The following is a 19452-nucleotide window of genomic DNA, read 5'->3' on the forward strand; positions in this document are numbered from 1 at the left end:
AAATAATTTATTGGTCCCAGATTTTTTGTTACTACATAAATAGTACATTTGTTAAGAACATATTGTATATTTTCATATTTGCAGGTTTATTATATTTTATGTAGATGTGTGAACGTCCTAATTTTCATTCATCGCTGCTGCTCTCCCATTTTAAGTTTTATGTAAAGCCAAGAAAAATCTAAACTTATTATAGACTTAACCTGAACTAAACCAGAAATCTCTGTTAATTTTCTCAGACAGAAAGCAGTTTTAGAAAGATGTAGATTTGGATCTGTTCATCGACTTAGAGGAGATAATAGCACTTCAGTTATTACATATAAACTTTCAAGATAAAATGTTCAACTTACAGTTAGTAATGAACAGTTAGCAGTGTGCCAACACTTATTGTGTTGCTGTACAATATATTCAATTGTAATCATCATTGCATTTATCAGAGTGAGCAATATTCCAATCCCTAATTATGTAATATTTGGTTGTATTATATTTTTGAAGTGCATTCTAAGTCTAATATTCGCACCTGATCTAGCAGTTGAAATGCTAAAGCACACAGAAAGTAGTGGGACAATGTGTAACGTTAAGGGAAGTAAATAAATAATAAAAAAGTGAGATTCTTGTAATCTGTATTGTCATTGTTCATTTCAGAAATATTATTGTATTTACATATTTTTTCTGATTATGTACAGCCCTGGCTAATAAGAAAGGTCAGCATAAATGGCATTGATCTAAAGAGTTGATTTAAATTTAAAAAATCTACAGAGGGCCAGAACCTGGCTGTCATTGCCCAGCTACTATAATCAAATAGCCTTAAAAGCCAGGGGTTGGCCTTAGCCAGTTCTAACTGTGGGTATATTGTTACCAGCTTAGCAAACTTTATCTGATGTCAAAATATTGTAAATGACTATAAAGTAATGTTTCCAATGTCAGGATATGTAATTGTGAATGTTCTGCTAAAACTGCAATGAGGAGCTTAAGTACAATTAACCAAAAAAGTGGATGGAAGGATGATATTGCAATGAAGATTGCAATTCAATATTTTGTTTAACTCTACCATAGACTCTACAAAATCTGGCATTTCAGATTCCAATTCTCACATAACGCCAATTCCAATTTCTTACTGAAATTGGCAAATTTGATGACATTGTTTACCTAGCGACAGCTCTTCAACTGTATCTATGCAGGTTTTGTATGGAAAAACATTTGCTACCCATGTTTTGGCAGTGATCAAAGTCTTGTTCTGTAAAAACACACAAATAACAGATAAAAACACTATTTCTTAAATTTCATTCTCCTTTCTTGCACAATGACAATACAAATGATAAATCTAACCTTAAGAGGTGTTCAATGATTTAAAGATATGTTTGTCTGATTGACCCACCTGTCAGAGATACCTTTCTCACCTACAATAAAACAGAACTCAGACATTTCATTCCTACACCACAGCTGTTTTATTTTTTTTCATCAAAAGTAATTATAGTTCTATTTTTTCTTAAGACATAGTTTGTTGACATTTATTAGGTTTCTAGACTGTTGTTTCAGGATGTGTGTGTGCGTGTGTGCTTTCCTCCTGTCTGGGAAAATGTACAAACTGTGATCCGGAAAAAATGACACAGTGGAAGAATGTTGGATGACGTTGAGACAATTATGCTCTGTATCTTAAAGTAACGGATTTATCTTGAATCTTGATGAATCGATGGATACCCATAAAAATGCTGTTTTTAGTTTTTAAAAGTTTAAATTTGGTTTATGTGGTCATTGCTAGAATAATGCATCACATGGTGTGTACTTATGCAGTAAACACCAAATCACAAATCATTCCAGGGTTCAGATTCATTGCTGAATGTGCAAAGCAAGTATCCAACCTCTCCAAGGTGTTATAGAGTCAGAATTATCCGATGATCGGCACATTGGAAATTGAGATACAATTAATTCCAATGTATTTGTTCAGATGTCGTCCCGGATTCATTGGTCCTTTCTGTCAACACCTGGATCCCTGTCATCGATCCCCATGTCTGAATCGAGCAGCTTGCAAGAGTGATGTGGTCAATGATATTCCACAGTACAAATGTGTGTGCCAAAGAGGTTTCAGAGGTAAGTCTTCATTAAAATAACTTGGTTTAAGAAATTTCCGATTTTTAACTGAATGAATTTCTATGACACTCAGGCCAAGACTGCTCCCTCATTGATGCTTGTGCCACAAGTCCATGTGCTAACGGGGCTCGCTGTGTCAATTGGAATAACCATTACAACTGTTCTTGCCCACCTGGGTATCAAGGAAAGAATTGCCGCAGTGACATTGATGAGTGTCGCAAACCTGGTGCTTGTCTCAATGGTGGCCTGTGTCTTAACTCGGTTGGGTCCTTCCGCTGCCAGTGTCCACTAGGGTACAGTGGTCGTACGTGTGAGGTGTCTACCTTACCCTGTGCCCCATCTCAGTGTCTCAATGGGGGCACCTGTCGCCAGACAAATGACCATTCCTATGAGTGTGCTTGCCTACCAGGTACATCAGCTGTCTTTCTATAGAACCAACACACTAATTCTATATCTGTTTCTCGTTGTTTTCCAGGTTCTTTGCAGGATGCTAGAATGAAATAAATTTCTCTGTAATATAATGTAGCTAGTAGAGTTGTTTCATGGGATTCTATCCTGTGTCTCAGATCTGCTTCCTGCCCATTAATAATAGCTTCTGGTGGTAGATGGGCAGTGGGAAAGTTGAAGAGGCTGCATGTCTGCTCTCTTCTCCAGTCAACTGTTTTCACCACAGAAGGAATTTACTTTATGAGCTTTCTGGTTTCCCACTGGGGACCTGACAGGAAATGTCTCTTGCCAGGGAGGAAGTCATTGAAACTGTGAGAGATTATAAAACAAGCAAACATGGAGGGTAGGTCAGACCTCTGAAGCAGTCAGGAATCACTCCTGCATTGTGTGGGAAAAGTCAAATATAGATGTAAACATTCACTCATCTTCTGAACTTTTACTACCCACATTTCCCCACGTCTTCTACTGTGTGGGAAATGTAACTTGTGCTTAGGAGTAGAATTGCTTGGTATTGTTATTAGATGACACCATATATTTGATCAGCTAGAGTGTGTGGCTGTGTCTTTTTATACTGATTCTGTTTTCTGTTAATTGTTTTTAGGATTTCAAGGACACAACTGTGAGAACAATGTGGACGACTGCCCAGGTCACAAGTGCATGAATGGGGGACTATGTGTGGATGGAGTCAATACATACAACTGCCAGTGTCCACCAGAATGGACGGGTACATTTTATGACATATACTTTGAATGTATTGTTTAAAACACAATGATTGTATTTGAACGAATGTGTTGATTTTCCTCTTTAGGACAATACTGTGCTGAAGATGTCAATGAGTGCCTCATGCAACCTAATGCATGCCATAATGGAGGCACTTGCTTCAACACTATCGGTGGTCATACATGTGTCTGTGTCAATGGTTGGACTGGAGATGACTGTAGTGAGAACATCGATGACTGTGCAATAGCTATTTGCTTCAATGGTGCCACATGCCATGACCGTGTAGCATCCTTCTTCTGCGAGTGTCCAGTTGGGAAGACAGGTATGTTGTCTGGCTTATTGTTGTTCCTGCGGCTGTCTCTTATCTATGAGCTAAATAAGTGAGTATGTTCTTGTTTGTTTCACAGGTCTGCTTTGTCATCTGGATGATGCATGTGTCAGCAACCCTTGCAATGAGGGGGCCGTGTGTGACACCAATCCCCTTAATGGTCGTGCTATTTGCACCTGTCCCGCTGGTTTTGTTGGTGGTGCCTGCAATCAGGATATGGATGAGTGTTCCATTGGTAAGGTTCCTCCTAACTTTTTATGTTTTAAGGTTTCAATCTGTGACTGTACCAAATATATATAAGGTTATTGATCATCTGCCTTCTGATGACAGGTGCAAACCCTTGTGAGCATTTTGGAAAATGTGTAAACACAGAAGGCTCCTTTCAGTGTCAGTGTGGTCGTGGATATACTGGCCCACGTTGTGAAATTGACATCAATGAATGCCTTTCCACGCCCTGTCGCAATGATGCCACCTGCTTGGACCGCATTGGAGAGTTCACTTGCATATGCATGCCAGGTATTCATACTAAACTTTACCTTCAATAAGAGGGTTATTTTACATGTATATTTTTCTTGACTGATAAAAGTACAGTTCCATACTTATACAATTTTACATTTTGATAACTTATAAAACAAAGCTCTTAAAAATACATTATTTTGTTAGTAAATCTAAACCATGATTGGCCAAGTCCATTCTTGGAGAGCTACCATTCAGCAACTTTTTGATGCACTCCCAATCCAACACATTCAGTCAAAACGCTGAATAGTCTCACTCAGCAGTCATTCATCTCTGCAGAGATAATGAGCCATTCATTTGATTCAGATGTGTTATAGAAGAATGCATCTAAAAATTTCAATGTGGTAGTTCTTGATGCCTGGGCTTGGATCTAAATCATCTGACCAAATGGTAAATGGCCTGTACTTGTACAGCGCTCTATAATGTTCGCTGGACATGAAAGCACTTCAAACTACATTCATTCATCAAACATCAATGGTGGTAAGCTACATTGTTGCCACAACTGCCCTGGGCAGTGTGACAGAAGTGAGGCTGCCATATACTAGCACCACCTGGCCTTCTGACCACCATCAGCAGGCAAGACTGGTGCCTATGCCCAAGGACACAATAACTGAGACAGGCCAAGTGGGGGCTTTGAACCAGGCAACCCACCAGTACAAGTATGAACTCCTACCATTATAGCCTTAGTTGCCTTCAGAATAAAATGTTGGATTGACAATTAGTAAACCATAAGGTTAACATTATCCCAGTACAGGAGAACAATGTTTTTAAACTTGACCTTAAACATTATCTGTTGTTCTGCCATAAAGACTTCAACTGTAGGCTGTTATGTAACACAGTTCATAAGACATTAGGAGGTCAGTTGCTTCAATACCACACTGTACTCCAGGTGGGTATTAGTTTGTATGCAGTTTTATTTTGACCCTAAAACATAGTCAAAATAACACACACAATCTTACACGTATGTCCTGGGGTCTTTGGTACTATACAAATTAGAGCTGGGAGGTTGGTCTATAGGACTGGATGTGAGAGAGGGCAAACAGTTAGGGGGAGGAGTGTGCTGTGAATACTAATGAGAGGTAGAGTGGTGGGAATGGAGTGGAACAATAGGGCCCCTCTGTGCTCCACTTTGCACCCCTCATAGACACGGTGAGGGAAAGAGGTTTTTTCCCAGAGCCCACCCTTCTCCCCCTCCATTTCCAGAGACAGGACCTTCCTCATCACCGTTCTCATCGTCAGCCTGGCAAAGCTCATGTGGAGCTTCTGATTATTTCTGATTCCACGCTAGCCTCTCCCCAGGGGCAGCACTCTCATTCACATTCTGTTTCATCTCAAAGGACTAGCTCTCCATAGTTTGCCAATGTAGAATGTATAACATGTATTTGGTGAATGGGACATTGACCCAAGGAGGTGACATTTTTGTGGACAGCTGGGTGTGGTGATTCCAGGTCAATGAAGTGGCACCACTGGACATGGTCTTGGAATATTTTGGGCCGTCTAATGAGTTCTTTCTAGATCTTACTCCGGATTCACATCAATATGCAGTCCATGCTTTCTTGAACAGACTTACTCTTACATTAATTGTGAATTTGCAGCAACAATAAGAAAAGTAAGCAATTAAGATTTTACTTCTATATTCCAGGGTATACGGGGACTTTCTGTGAAATTGACATTGATGACTGTGAGAGCAACCCATGTGTGAATGATGGCATCTGTAAGGACATGGTCAACGGCTTCACTTGCACCTGTCAGCCAGGTAGGCTTCACTGAACTACTCTAATATCAGTTGCTTCTCTTTGGGTCCATGGAGTCTGTTTACAGTTTTAATTCTAAATAAGCAGTGAAAAACTCAATTTAAATATATGTAAAACCAAAGTACCAATGGGCTACACACTATTTCTGCCTGTTGGTATACAGAGCCACCACTCATAAAAAGGCCGGCCCTAAAGACTGTCGATCCTCCTGCCAGAACAAAGGCACCATTGTGACCCCTGCTTCCCTCCTCTGTGGAATGTGGAAGGGACAGCTCTCCCTCATCCTGCCCTGGTAGTGCTGCTGAGGGGGGACAGCAGTTCTGCTAATGAGATTCTTTTCCAGGTCCACAATTTACATCTGGGACAGACGTCCCCCCCCCTCCATCCCCTATCTAGCTATTGAGATGGTGGACCTAAAGCAAGAAGTAGAGGAGGAGGTGTGGGGGTCCTAAAAAGAAAAAGAAAAACAATCCCACCGTCTCCTCTAAACACCCCTTCAGTAGCCCAAGAACCAAACACAGCAACCATTTTGACACTGTTAATCAACTGAACAGTGTGTTGCCAATGTATCACTTGGCACTGTGCTCAAAGACTTAAAGCTTGTTCAACTCTCTAAGCGTGGAAACTCTTTTTGTGTTATTATATTTGAATGTGGATTGTTCACACAATATGTACAGTAACTTAATGGAAATGTCAATAGCATTATTAGCAAAATTGATTTGAATGCTTAATTAATTGTTCTAATTGTTGGAATCTTTTTAAAACCTAATCACCACCTAGTAATGGTCAGATAAATGTTGATTGCACTGAAAATATCACCACTCTCTAACAAAGAAAGAAGTCTTTAAAGCTACCTTAGCCAGACATGACTAACCGAACTACAGGCCTCTGCGGCTGCCCTCTGACCTATGCTTGGACCCTTTCACTGGACCGTCTGTCTGACCTTTAACCTTTGTGTTTGCATGTCCCAGGGTTTACTAGCACCATGTGTCAAATTGACATAGATGAGTGTGCTAGCACTCCCTGCCAGAATGGAGCAAAATGCTATGACCGGCCCAATGGATTTGAGTGCCGGTGCGCTGAAGGTAAGGGCCTTTACACATAATTGTGGTCAGTAGACAGGTGTTAGCACTACACAAACCAGCGTCTCCTCAGACGGTGGAGCAGATGATCTTTAAACAGTTATTTGGTGTTTAATAAGTATTCATTGTTTGGGGGTGAATTATTTCTTTGGGCGTCTGCTGGCCAAGTGGCCCCTGATCCTCCTTTTTCCCCTCATTGGGTGTCAGGATCATGAGGTCACAGAGGACCAGCAGTTTGCCTAGAAAAGAGCCTTGGTCATCACCCCGACATCTGTTCATTTCTTAAAACCCCACACAACACCTTCTGTTGCAGTTTGACATCAACCCCTTTGTGTTACCAAGGCACATAACTCACAATGACGTACAGTTTGTCGTAAAATTTGTTTGTTTAAGCTTGCTGACTGTGTCTTGAAATTTAACATGTTTGTTTGTAACTATGCCAATGGAGGAGCCTGCTTCATTGTTTCAGTGGCCAGCTGCTTGGTATTCGCTGTGTTTATGGGCCCCTTCTGTTGAGTGAAGTGGCCCTGTTTGACATGGTGCTGTCTATTGTTCCCTGCACCACTGAGAACAAAGGCAGAGGACTGGAAGGCCCTTTTTATTACATTCGACCATCTTAACATTTCACTACAAACAGAGCACAAACCAACAGTTTGGTGTGCAGACAAATGCATGGTAAAATAGAAACCATAGTCATCATAGTACAAACATCAGAAGGTTTTATGAAAAAAAGCAATAAATCAAACACAGCAAAGGAGAAACTAAAAAAAAGACAATGAGCTGTGGGAGAAAGCAGCAAGGTGACTTGCTGTTAGAGACAAGAAACCTAATTGTTAGGTAAATTGTATATATTATTACCAAATATTTGTTGTTTCATGTGCCTTTATAATGTTCTTGTCTTATATGCCTTTATTTGTTTCATCTTAGCATAAAGACTGTTTCTGTGTTGTTGAATTACTTTGATTCCTTTCTCAGAAGGCCTCTCTGAGGAAGAGCAAAGAAACTGTTTTCAACATGGTTATCGCTCAGCAGAAACCTCTGCATCCTTGACCTGTTAGATAGTTATAAAACTGTCGCCATGAAGACGTACAACTTGCTCTGTGTTATCCTGTGTCTGGAACGGAATAATCTAGTGTGTAGATACCATGTGTTTTGTTAGTGACTAGCATTTGCGTTGCAATTATGTGACTGAAGTGTTTTCCCCACCCCTTTGAGACACTCTCTGTAACAGGGATCCTAACAGCAATAAAAAGGGAGAACGGACACATATGTTTTCAGAACGGAAGGGATGTGTGACTGAAAACATCTCTGGCTGTTCTCCTCGCGAGTACAAAAGAATCTAACTCTCTTGTCTTTCTTGTGTTTGTTAAATCTGTCTCAATAGGTGTTTAAACCTGACATTTACCTGATACTAATCGTATGCATTTTTCCTTTATAGGTTATGAAGGGAGACTCTGTGAAATTAATGTCAACAACTGTCAACCTGACCCATGCCACCATGGTACTTGCATAGATGGCATTGCTAGCTACACTTGTAATTGTGATCCCGGATATACAGGCTATCGCTGTGAAAACCAACTTAATGAGTGCCACAGCAATCCTTGTCAGAATGGGGGCAAGTGTGTGGACAGGGTCAATAAGTACATCTGTCAGTGCCAGCATGGAACTTCAGGTAGGAGACAACTCCATACACTCCATACACAATTGATGTTATTCAAATGTGGTGAATTTTATATTCTTTAATTGTTAAAAGGTTTATTTATTTTACAGAATAATATGATACCTTTTTCTTAACTCAGGTACAAACTGTGAGATAAACTTTGATGATTGTGCCAGTAACCCTTGTGATTATGGAATCTGCAAAGATGGCATCAACCACTATGATTGTGTTTGCAAACCTGGCTTTACAGGCAAGTCTCTCTGGAATTAAAACTACAAGTTTCATGGAACAAATAATGATTTCAAACTGGAAATACTGAAATGTGTCTAATGTCTCTCATTCTAGGTCCTAAATGTAATGTGGAAATAGATGAGTGTGCATCTAACCCCTGTAGAAATGGGGGAACATGCATTGATGAAGAAAATGGATTTCACTGCCAGTGTCCTGAAGGCTTTAAACCCCCTTACTGTTACTCCCAGGTGGATGAGTGTGGCAGCAGCCCATGTGTCCATGGCTCCTGCAGAGAGGACATAAACGGGTATGAAGAGTTTTAACAGCAAAAGATGCTTACCACACTATTAAGATCATGTACAACAAAGCAGGTTTGGAATATCTGGAGTATGTTTTGATGAGCCTAATGAGCTAGATATGAAAATGCTTATCAACTTAGTAAGTAAACCAATGTTTTCTAAAAATGAATAAAATACATTTAGGGCAGAATAATCAGATTCCCAATCACAGTCACTGAGGTGGAGCTACATATTTGTGATCAAATGTGCCATTACAGCAAAACAATATAGAAATGTTAACATTTAAAGGATAAATACAACAAAGTTTCTAGAAAAGCCAAACAGAAGGCTTGCAGGAAAAGAGGAATTGAAATACATTTTTTCACTTGACCCTATGCATGTGTTGGTCCTTTTGTGAAACCTAACTTGCTCTGGAACAGTTCTATCAAAAAAGATCCCTGATCTTGCTTTAGAGTACAGGTCCACAGTCTTCATCTGTTCATTTTTTTTAGAAACTTGTATCTGTGGCTTTCTGATTGTACTACTGTGTTTTCAGATACCGTTGTGACTGTGAACCTGGATGGGTTGGGAAGAACTGTGACCTGGACAGGAATGACTGTTTACCAAGTCCTTGTCAAAATGCTGGAACTTGCATAGATAAACTTAATGGTTTTACCTGCAAGTGTCGCCAAGGGTTCAGAGGTGAGCACTGGACAAGTTACACAAAAACAAACCTCAAGTTACAGTTGTATGGCTCCCCCTAGTGGTGAATAAAATGTGCGTCTGCATCTAGCCACAAGTTATAGACTGTGGCTCGATGTAAGTGTTGCTATACACTTCCAGTCTACAGTATATAATAAGTGTTATTATAAACTGTAAGTGTTACCTTTTTTGCTGCTTCTGTTTACAGGTAACCTCTGCCAGGTGAACAACAATGAATGTGCTTCCAGCCCCTGTCTAAACAAGGGAACTTGTGTGGATGGTGTTGCAAGTTTCACATGTCTGTGTGAGCTCCCCTATAGTGGACCTACTTGTGCTGAGGTCCTCACACCTTGCTTCCCTAACCCTTGCGCCAATCATGCAGTCTGCACCCACACTCCAGACTACTTGGGTTATCAGTGTAACTGCCAGCCAGGGTGGCAAGGTTAGAAAACCTGATTCAGTTGCACCAGTACTTACAATTTATTGAGAGATAATCCACTTTTAGGCTCACAAAGCATATCTCATTGTGTTGATTTCTTGCACTCTACAGGTCAGTTGTGTAACATAGATATGAATGAATGCATGTCGAATCCCTGCAAAAACCGTGGGACCTGCACAAACACGCTGGGAGGCTTTGTGTGTTCCTGTAGAGCAGGATTTACAGGACTGACTTGTGAAACAGATATCAATGACTGTTTTCCCAGTAAGTGACATTTTAAATATATTGTGTACAAATATTATATCTGTCAGCAACTGTCTGTCATAATACTATTACGTTTACTGTTCTGATCAAGGTCATTTTCTCCCTTTGTCCTTTCAGACCCTTGCTTAAGTGGAGGTTCATGTACAGATGGTGTAAACTCCTTTCACTGTAATTGCTTGCCTGGCTTCACAGGCCCTAGATGTGCCCTGGAGATCAATGAATGTCAAAGTTTCCCCTGTAAAAATGGAGGCACCTGTACAGACTATGTCAACTCTTACACATGTAGCTGCCCACCTGGCTTTACTGGCATCCACTGTGAAACCAACATTCCGGATTGCACTGAAAGGTAAGTGTGTGCTTAAGGTAAACCTGAGCTAAATTTCCTAATAAAAAGTATAAATTTAACTTGTTTTCACATTTCTACAGCTCTTGCTTTAATGGAGGAACTTGCACGGACAAAATCAATGGCTATGCTTGCACCTGTCGCTCTGGCTTCACTGGCTCCCACTGCCAGTATGAAGTAAACGAGTGTGACTCTCAGCCATGTTTAAATGGAGGCACCTGTCAAGATGCCCTGGAGTCCTTCCGCTGTTCCTGTCCAAAGGGCTTTGAAGGCAGCAGGTGCCAGGTATAAGCACTTAAGTACATTTGAAATGTAATGTTAGGAGTTTGAGACATAAAATATTTATTCTGTAGGCTCAATATTTCAGATTTGCTTCTTTTGTTTCTGATTTCTGCTTCTTGGCTTTTCAGACACCAATTGACTGGTGCCGACGCTTGTCTCTGTGCCTGAATGGAGGACGTTGCCGCCAAAAGGATGCGTCTTTCAGTTGTGATTGTCCTAATGGTTGGTCTGGACGTTACTGTGACATCCCAAACATGTCTTGTGAAACAGCGGCTCGCAAGAGGGGTATTTGACTTTTCTATGCTCTTTGTCTCCGAGTTTGCACTCTCAACTGCAACTCGAATATTTACAAATATTTTTCAAATTAGGAACCCAAACAGATGAGCTTTGCTACCATGGTGGTCACTGCGTCAACTCTGGCAATTCACACATTTGTAAATGCCCTGCTGACTACACTGGGAGTTATTGTGGAATACAAGTGGACCAATGTGAAGACAAACCTTGTCGCAATGGGGCCACCTGCAGGTCATATGTTGGCGGGTACCAGTGTGATGTAAGTCAAATCCCTTATCTATTCTGAAACAAGTCAATTCTTCAGTGTGAAAACTTACCAAAGATAACTTTGGCAGGGGATTAAAATTTTCCCTTTTATTTTTTCAACCTACAAAAATACAAATATAATGCGCTTATATCATTACAGTGCATGCCTGGCTATACTGGACAGACCTGCGAGATTGAAATCAATGAGTGTCAATCTCATCCATGCCAGAATGGGGGCACTTGTATTGATTTAGTTGGACATTATATCTGCTCCTGTCCCCCCGGCACACTGGGTAAGCAAGAACAAAAGCAACAGAAACTTATGCATATCACTAAAGAGTTTACTTTCTGTGTCAAATAGATAGTACCTATATTCATTAGTGTGTGATAATCTTCTGTTTTGTAGGTGTTCTCTGTGAGATTAATGAGGATGACTGTGCACCACCACTGAGGCTACGAGGTGCTCCACCCAAGTGCCTCAATAACGGAACCTGTGTAGACAGAGTTGGTGGTCATCGCTGCAATTGTCCACCGGGTTTCACAGGAGACAGATGTGAGGGAGACATAAATGAGTGTCTCTCGAACCCTTGTAGTTCCACCAACAGTCTTGACTGCATCCAGTTGTCCAATGATTACCTGTGTGTCTGCAAGCCTGGGTTTACAGGTTAGACAATCTTCATTCTTGATGGTCTGTAACAGTGCATTTTGTTTGTGTAAGCCAAAACGTAACCACTGACATTGTTTTTTAGGACGAAGGTGTCAGAGCAGGTTCAGTGTGTGTGAATCTCAGCCTTGTCATAACGGGGGTGCCTGTTCAGTAACTAGCAGTGCCCCTCTGGGATACACCTGTACATGTCAACTTGTAAGTTTAAGATAGTTTTGAGTATTCAAACATCTAATTATAGTTTGCCAATGACATGACAATATCAAAAGGTTGTAAGCACAAACTGCTTTAACAATGTTTCTCTCTAGGGTTATGCTGGTCCAAACTGTGAAAGGAGCATGTCCTGTCAGGAGCTGTCTTGCTACAATGGGGGAAGCTGTGCCCTTACCAAGAGAGGAACACGCTGCGTATGCTTGTCAGGCTTTGGCGGGCCCCAATGTCAGCATCACAGTAATGATGGGTGCTCTTCCAAGCCATGCCAGAATGGAGGCCTGTGCACTGAAGAAACCAGCTCCCCATTTTTCCACTGCCAGTGTCTAAGTGGATTTATGGGAAAACGGTGCGAACAAAGCAAATCTGAGCTTCCATCTCTCTCCTGCCCTAGGGCAGACTGTCAAGACAAAGCCAATGATGGTGTTTGTGACAAGGAATGTAATACACTTCCTTGTCGTTGGGATGGTGGTGACTGCTCCCTGGCAGCGAATCCCTGGGCTCATTGCGCAGACCCCCGCTGCTGGCGTGCCTTCAACAATAGCCAGTGTGATGAATTCTGTAACAACCCTGAGTGTCTGTATGACAACTTTGACTGCAGAAGCAAAGAGAAAATTTGCAAGTGAGTTTGATTTGATTGATAAGGTTGATTCCTTTCATTTAACAGTAACATAAAATAGTTAAGATGATCCATGTGCTTTTGTTTTCTTCAGTCCAATATACGCAAGTTACTGCAACGCCCATTATGCTGATGGCCAGTGTGACCAGGGCTGCAACACAGAAGAGTGTGGTTGGGATGGCTTAGATTGTGCAGAGACGGTTCCAGAGGATCTTGCCAATGGTGTTTTGGTGTTGGTCGTCCTTCTGCCTCCAGACAAGCTACTCCTTACTGGCAAAGCTTTTTTGCAGAAATTGAGTGCTATCTTGCACACTTCAGTACGCTTCAGATTGGACAAAAATGGAGACGCAATGATTCTTCCCTACACCCGCCGAGAGGCACGCCTTAAACGAGAACTTGGACATCAACATGAAGTTGTTGGGTTAGAAAGACACTGTAAATATAAAAGATAAATCATTACCTGGGGATTGCTCTGTACACAAAACACCTTTTCCTGTGTCTTTTTTGTAGGTCCATAGTCTATCTGGAGATAGACAACCGTTTGTGCATTCGGGATTCAGAGGATTGTTTCCCAACAGCTAAAAGTGCGGCAGACTATCTTGGAGCTCTATCTGCAACAGAAATGCTCGACTTCCCTTATCCTCTTCGAGAAGTCAGAGGCAAGTGTGAATTCTGAGTTAACACAAGATTGATGAATCACTCTAATGAGGCATATGCAAATCCAAGCTTTCTTGTTCCACAACAGAAGAAAAGATCCCCGTTGGTCCCATTTCACCAACGGAATGGTGGTATCTACTTACCCGATGGATGGTGCCATGTTTAGTGTTTATTTTTATTTTGGTCATCCTTGTGATTGGCATGTTGATAACTCGTCGGAAGCGTGAACACAGCACCCTTTGGTTTCCTGAAGGCTTCTTTCTTAAGAAGGAACCCAGCAGTAACAAAAACCGCAGGGAACCTGTGGGTCAAGATGCTCTTGGACTGAAGTAAGTTATTTGTAAATAGAACTTAAAACACTTTGGAGTTAATCGTTAATGTAAAATGGCTTGCTATTACCATAGGAATCAGTTTTGAGTTTCAGTGGTTTTCCTGGAACTTATGCTGTTGCATTTTTTGATTTGTAATCAGACACATGCCAAAAACAGTTGAGGAATCTCTCCTCGGTGATCACAGTGATCAGTGGATGGACTCAGATTGCCCAGAAGCCAAACGACTCAAGGTTTGTCACACAAATTTTTCTTAGTGTAAATATTGTGCATCTTTTTAAATTGACACTAGTGCGAGAATTTGTATTACCAAATTTCTATATAAATTCAGGTTGAGGAGCCGAGCATGCTCTCAGACAGCGAAGATGCAGTGGACTGCAGACAGTGGACCCAGCACCATCTCGTAGCTGCAGACATCCGTGTACCACCCACGATAGCCCTCACACCACCTCAAGGAGAATTCGAAAGTGACTGCATGGACGTTAATGTCCGAGGCCCAGGTTGGTGTAGAAGTTTCATTTTAGGGTGAAAGCTGTCTTTTGACAATACATTTTAATCTTCACAAATCATTGTGGTGGTCACTTGAAATGACTAACTATTTTCTTTTTCACTTGTCCACATCCTAGATGGTTTTACACCTCTGATGCTGGCATCATTCTGTGGAGGCGGCCTAGAACCTGAGGTGACAGAGGAGGAGGAGAGTGAAGAGTGCTCTGCCAACATTATCTCTGACTTAATCTACCAGGGTGCATCGCTCGCTGCACAAACAGACCGTACCGGTGAGACAGCACTCCACTTGGCTGCTCGCTACGCACGTGCTGATGCTGCAAAGCGCCTGCTGGATGCCGGAGCAGACGCCAATGCTCAAGACAACACGGGACGAACACCGCTACATGCTGCTGTGGCTGCAGATGCACAGGGTGTCTTCCAGGTAATCAGTTATTAGGACATTGTGTTTGTTAATTACATTAGCAGTACAAACATCTTTAACTTTTTCCCAAAATGTATTTTATAACTATAAAGGTTTTTTTCCCATTCTTTCCACTCATTTAGATTTTGATTCGAAATCGCGCCACTGATCTGGACTCCCGTATGTACGATGGCTCTACTGCTCTAATCCTGGCAGCACGACTGGCAGTGGAAGGCATGGTTGAGGAACTCATTACATGCCATGCAGATGTTAATGCAGTCGATGAATTGGGTAAGTCTCAGATCTCCAAATCATTTGGTTTAAATTCATGATAATACTTCAGCAAAACCAAAAGATTTTATCGTAATGGTTGACGTCTCTTTTAGGTAAATCTGCTTTGCATTGGGCTGCAGCTGTAAACAATGTAGATGCAACTATTGCTCTGCTGAAAAATGGCGCCAACAAAGATATGCAAGATCTGAAGGTAATTTTAAAAACACAAGCATGGAAGCCATACGTAATGCATATGTTAGTATTTGACAGCTTGTTAATTTTTATGAGCTTTCTGTCTGTTTTTCAGGAGGAGACCCCTCTGTTCCTTGCAGCCCGTGAAGGAAGTTGTGAGGCAGTGAAGGTGCTACTTGCTCACTTTGCAAATAGAGAAATTACAGACCACATGGACAGGCTGCCGAGAGACATTGCTCTAGAGCGTATGCACCACGATATTGTACAACTTCTTGATGAATACAACACAGTAAGGAGTCCCCAGGGTCATGGAGCAGCTGGACACCAACTCGCAGGAGGCCACACTCTATCTCCTCTCATGTGCCCTCCCAGTGCCTTCCTCCCTAGTCTGAAGCACACCCCACAGAGCAAGAAGAACCGCCGGCCTGGGGCCAAAGTTTCCAGCCTTGGAGGCCAGCATGCTGCAAGTCTCAAGGAGTCAGTAAAGGCTCGCAATAAGAAGCTAACTCTGGACATGCAGAGTGCCTTATTGGATAGCTCGGTTACTCTGTCCCCAGTGGACTCCCTAGACTCACCGCACGGGGGAGCTAGCAATGCTGGCTACATCACCAATCCAACGTCACCTGTTGCCATGCAGTCACCAGGTCTTTTCCATTCCTCCATGTCTGTTCCAAACACCCCAATGGTTCACAGTAGCATGTTGGAAGGAGGGGGCCCATTTGCGGTATCTCTTGCACAAATTAATGACATTGGAGCAGGAGCAATGTCCATGCAGGGCCGTGTCTCTATGGCCTCAGATGTCAGCCATGGCTATGTGCTGAGTTCTGGCCAGCTGGGGGTCAACATGGGCATGGTCAGTCCTGTCAGTGTGCCATTTGACTGGCACAATCGCATGCCTCCATCCTCTCAGTGTGGTCAGCAGGTTGTGAATATTGTGCAGAGTAGTCAAGCAGGCATGCATGTCCAGAGTCCAGCCATGCAGCAGAACATGCTGATGCACCAACAGCAGCTCTACCGCAGTCCAATGCTGCAGCCCACACCGGTTACCTCAGCACCGACCATCAGCCCAGTGAAGCTGCCTTCCATTGCAGAGCAACAGCAGCTCATTAATCACAACATCACCAACCAGCCAAGCATGGGTCCTATGGGAAGGTCCACTCCACCTACCCCCCAAACCTCACAGCCTCCACCATCATTCTTCCAGCAGCATCAGCAGCAGCTGCCTCAGCAGTCCTCTCAGCCTCCTGTTCAGCCCACCCAAGGAGCAGCAGCAGCAGCCCAGCCAGCTCAGGTCCTGTCCTCCCAGCCAAGTAGTAGTGCTGCAGGGAATGAGGATTATCCAACACCTCCTTCCCAACACAGTTTTTCATCCACATTAGATGCCACACCCAAGCGTTTCCACAATTTGCCCAGTGAGCACCCCTATCTGACACCCTCTCCAGAGTCTCCAGAGCACTGGTCCAGTCCCTCTCCCCACTGCGTCTCTGATTGGTCAGATTCCACACCAAGCCCAGCTGTCGCTGTCCCCAACCAGACCCAAATTACTCAAATCCCAGAGGCCAATGGCAAGATGCAGGTGTTTGCATGAAGGTAATTCGGACTCAACCTGAAAAAGACTGGCTCTTGGGTTTGTTTGTGTTTTATCTGTCAGCATGTTTCCAAGATTTTCTTTGGAGTTGAGCTGGCAATATGTATAAGAGGACCGTCTGCTAGTGAATACGGCAGAGGAATAAATAAGTAAAGGGAAATGTGTGTTGTCTGAAAAAACTGCAGACAATTTAATGAAGTAATTCTGTCACGGATGGACTATTTTTGATTCTTTAAAAAAGTATATGAAGAAAACCAAGTCTTTAATTTCAAAGACTTAGGGAAACTCTCCAGAAAACTAACATTTAAAAAGTAGAACAGAGAAAAAGTGAATTGTTGAAGGGAATTTGTTTATTTTTATTTATTGTTTTTATCTATCTGAACTGCTCTTCAGTTTTATTTCTGTTCGAGCCTCTCATATAAACTGCCACCATAATGTTAAAATGGTTCTAGCAACTGCATTTCAAAAATTACTCTGCCGTAGTTATGTTTAGGTTGTGGTAAATAACAAATTTATATATGAGTGTTATGAACAAGAATGTAGATGAGTGTCTTTAAAGCACTTCAACTGACCAGCCTCAAAGGGCAAGTCTTTGTCAAATACATTTGGCATCATTGGATATTTATAATATAAGGGGCATTTAATCGCTGTGAATTTTACATATAATCTTTAAAAAAAATCAGAGACAATATTAAGTGTGATGCATTTATTTTATATAACTATTCATTGACACTAGAGTATTTGTTGATGGTCTTACTGCCGAGTCTATTACCTTTAGCATTCGTTTTATTTATGTTTCAAAGAAAATGTGTTGGCCTTTAAAAATCAGCTTTTCACTGCCCTTACATTATATTTTTTATTGTTTTATACTCTGTATATTTGTGGAAAAGCATAAATACTTTTTTCTTTGTCAAACATCACTTCAGATGTATTAAGCTATGCTTATATCCGCTGCTATTTTATATCACTCTTTGTTTCAAACATTCCTCCGCTGTTTCTGGCTTTTTGTGTTTGGACTACCGCCTTAAGGTGACACTAAAAGGTAACCAAACCAGACAACAAAACCTTTTGAAATTGTTGACCCCATAACCTGAAATGGACTAAATGGACTGTTGCAGCTGAGATCAAGTTGGGAGTGGTGACCAGTGTGAGGGTGGGGCTGCTGGACTGTGACTGCTGATGCCCTGTCACTCCTCAGGGAGGTGTTTTATGGCATGCAGAGGAATGATTCCCTTGCATCTACAGTAGATACCACGTCCAAGGCTCATGAAGTTGTGAGCTAGTGAAATAAGAATGAGGGGAAAACAACACTACTGTGTAGTGTTTATGTTGCGTAATTCTAAGATGAAATTCAGTCATTTAGCTAACCACTTGTATTATGGCTAAACAAGTATTTTGTTTTTCATATAACCTGGCCATGTAGAATGGGGGCGGTTGCCTCTCTATAACATTTTGTGCACATTTCAGGCTTTTTGTATCATAACATTTTAAGAAAGACACTTTGGCATTTTCATTTCATGCTTTTGAGCAGAGATGAATTAGCTCACCACTTCTAGTTATTGTTTTTACAGTTACATTGCCTGAACACTGCCTCTAGTTGAGTTATCAGCTGAGTTTATTTTTGTTTTCCTATTTTATCTTGTTCATTATAGAACCAGGTACTGGTCTCTCAGACCTGGGAAAGTGTTGATTTTCACAGTCCAGTTTGGATCTTATTTGCAGGTGAAAATTTTGGTTTGCCTATTTTTTCTAATTTTCTGGTCTTAAAACTTTAAAACCTGCCAGGTCACACTAAGTGTTTTGTGCATTCACCATTTCAGTTGCAGATTGTAAATATGTTTGTTTTGGGTAGATCGTTGCTTAAGAAGTCTTATTTTCCTAAAGTGATTGTTATGTACTAAAAAGACAGAAATAAAGTGTATTTCATTTAGCATTATTTGAAACTGAGACTCTAATGAATATTTTTTAGCAATCTTGTTACAACAGCACATGTTGATATAACCTAAATTTATTCCTACAATTGTTCAAAAGTAGTTTAAAGTCACTGTCAACATTTCTCAGCAGTTTTTCCTTTTTTTTTTTTATCAAACTTGTTAAATATATTTGTAATAAAAACTACAGGGAACTACTTTTCAGGATATTGTTATTATTATTCTTAATTGTTTTTAGCAGTGTGTTTATATCACACTAATATACAGAGCAGCTGTTCTGAATGACAAGTTCAGATCTGTTACAATACAGAGGTATCAATGATAATCTTGAAGGGATCAACTTTTCTTTCAAATGTAACACATTGCTAACATTGTAAAATTTTCCTCCATTTAACAGTCTGTGAA

General features: G+C 41.3%; 1 protein-coding gene across 1 annotated transcript in view; it reads left to right on the plus strand.

Annotated features, from left to right (window-relative positions):
- Nucleotides 1-19254, plus strand: part of LOC102217305 (neurogenic locus notch homolog protein 2-like) — a 28805-nt gene extending 9551 nt beyond the window's left edge. The window contains exons 3-33 of the mRNA XM_023348779.1: nucleotides 1946-2088; nucleotides 2162-2497; nucleotides 3137-3259; nucleotides 3344-3577; nucleotides 3663-3818; nucleotides 3914-4099; nucleotides 5742-5855; nucleotides 6825-6938; nucleotides 8374-8607; nucleotides 8735-8845; nucleotides 8941-9133; nucleotides 9661-9806; nucleotides 10015-10248; nucleotides 10357-10509; nucleotides 10627-10855; nucleotides 10936-11137; nucleotides 11263-11419; nucleotides 11503-11687; nucleotides 11835-11967; nucleotides 12081-12338; nucleotides 12424-12536; nucleotides 12647-13170; nucleotides 13262-13588; nucleotides 13678-13826; nucleotides 13913-14153; nucleotides 14296-14386; nucleotides 14485-14653; nucleotides 14780-15084; nucleotides 15207-15354; nucleotides 15450-15547; nucleotides 15644-19254. Coding sequence (XP_023204547.1) covers nucleotides 1946-2088; nucleotides 2162-2497; nucleotides 3137-3259; nucleotides 3344-3577; nucleotides 3663-3818; nucleotides 3914-4099; nucleotides 5742-5855; nucleotides 6825-6938; nucleotides 8374-8607; nucleotides 8735-8845; nucleotides 8941-9133; nucleotides 9661-9806; nucleotides 10015-10248; nucleotides 10357-10509; nucleotides 10627-10855; nucleotides 10936-11137; nucleotides 11263-11419; nucleotides 11503-11687; nucleotides 11835-11967; nucleotides 12081-12338; nucleotides 12424-12536; nucleotides 12647-13170; nucleotides 13262-13588; nucleotides 13678-13826; nucleotides 13913-14153; nucleotides 14296-14386; nucleotides 14485-14653; nucleotides 14780-15084; nucleotides 15207-15354; nucleotides 15450-15547; nucleotides 15644-17116 — 7279 coding nt within the window. The 3' untranslated portion in view covers nucleotides 17117-19254. The remainder of the gene's footprint in view (nucleotides 1-1945; nucleotides 2089-2161; nucleotides 2498-3136; nucleotides 3260-3343; nucleotides 3578-3662; nucleotides 3819-3913; nucleotides 4100-5741; nucleotides 5856-6824; nucleotides 6939-8373; nucleotides 8608-8734; nucleotides 8846-8940; nucleotides 9134-9660; nucleotides 9807-10014; nucleotides 10249-10356; nucleotides 10510-10626; nucleotides 10856-10935; nucleotides 11138-11262; nucleotides 11420-11502; nucleotides 11688-11834; nucleotides 11968-12080; nucleotides 12339-12423; nucleotides 12537-12646; nucleotides 13171-13261; nucleotides 13589-13677; nucleotides 13827-13912; nucleotides 14154-14295; nucleotides 14387-14484; nucleotides 14654-14779; nucleotides 15085-15206; nucleotides 15355-15449; nucleotides 15548-15643) is intronic.
- The last annotated feature ends 198 nt before the right edge of the window (nucleotides 19255-19452 follow it).

Source organism: Xiphophorus maculatus, chromosome 16 (genome assembly GCF_002775205.1).
Source record: "Xiphophorus maculatus strain JP 163 A chromosome 16, X_maculatus-5.0-male, whole genome shotgun sequence".
NCBI lineage: Eukaryota > Metazoa > Chordata > Actinopteri > Cyprinodontiformes > Poeciliidae > Xiphophorus > Xiphophorus maculatus.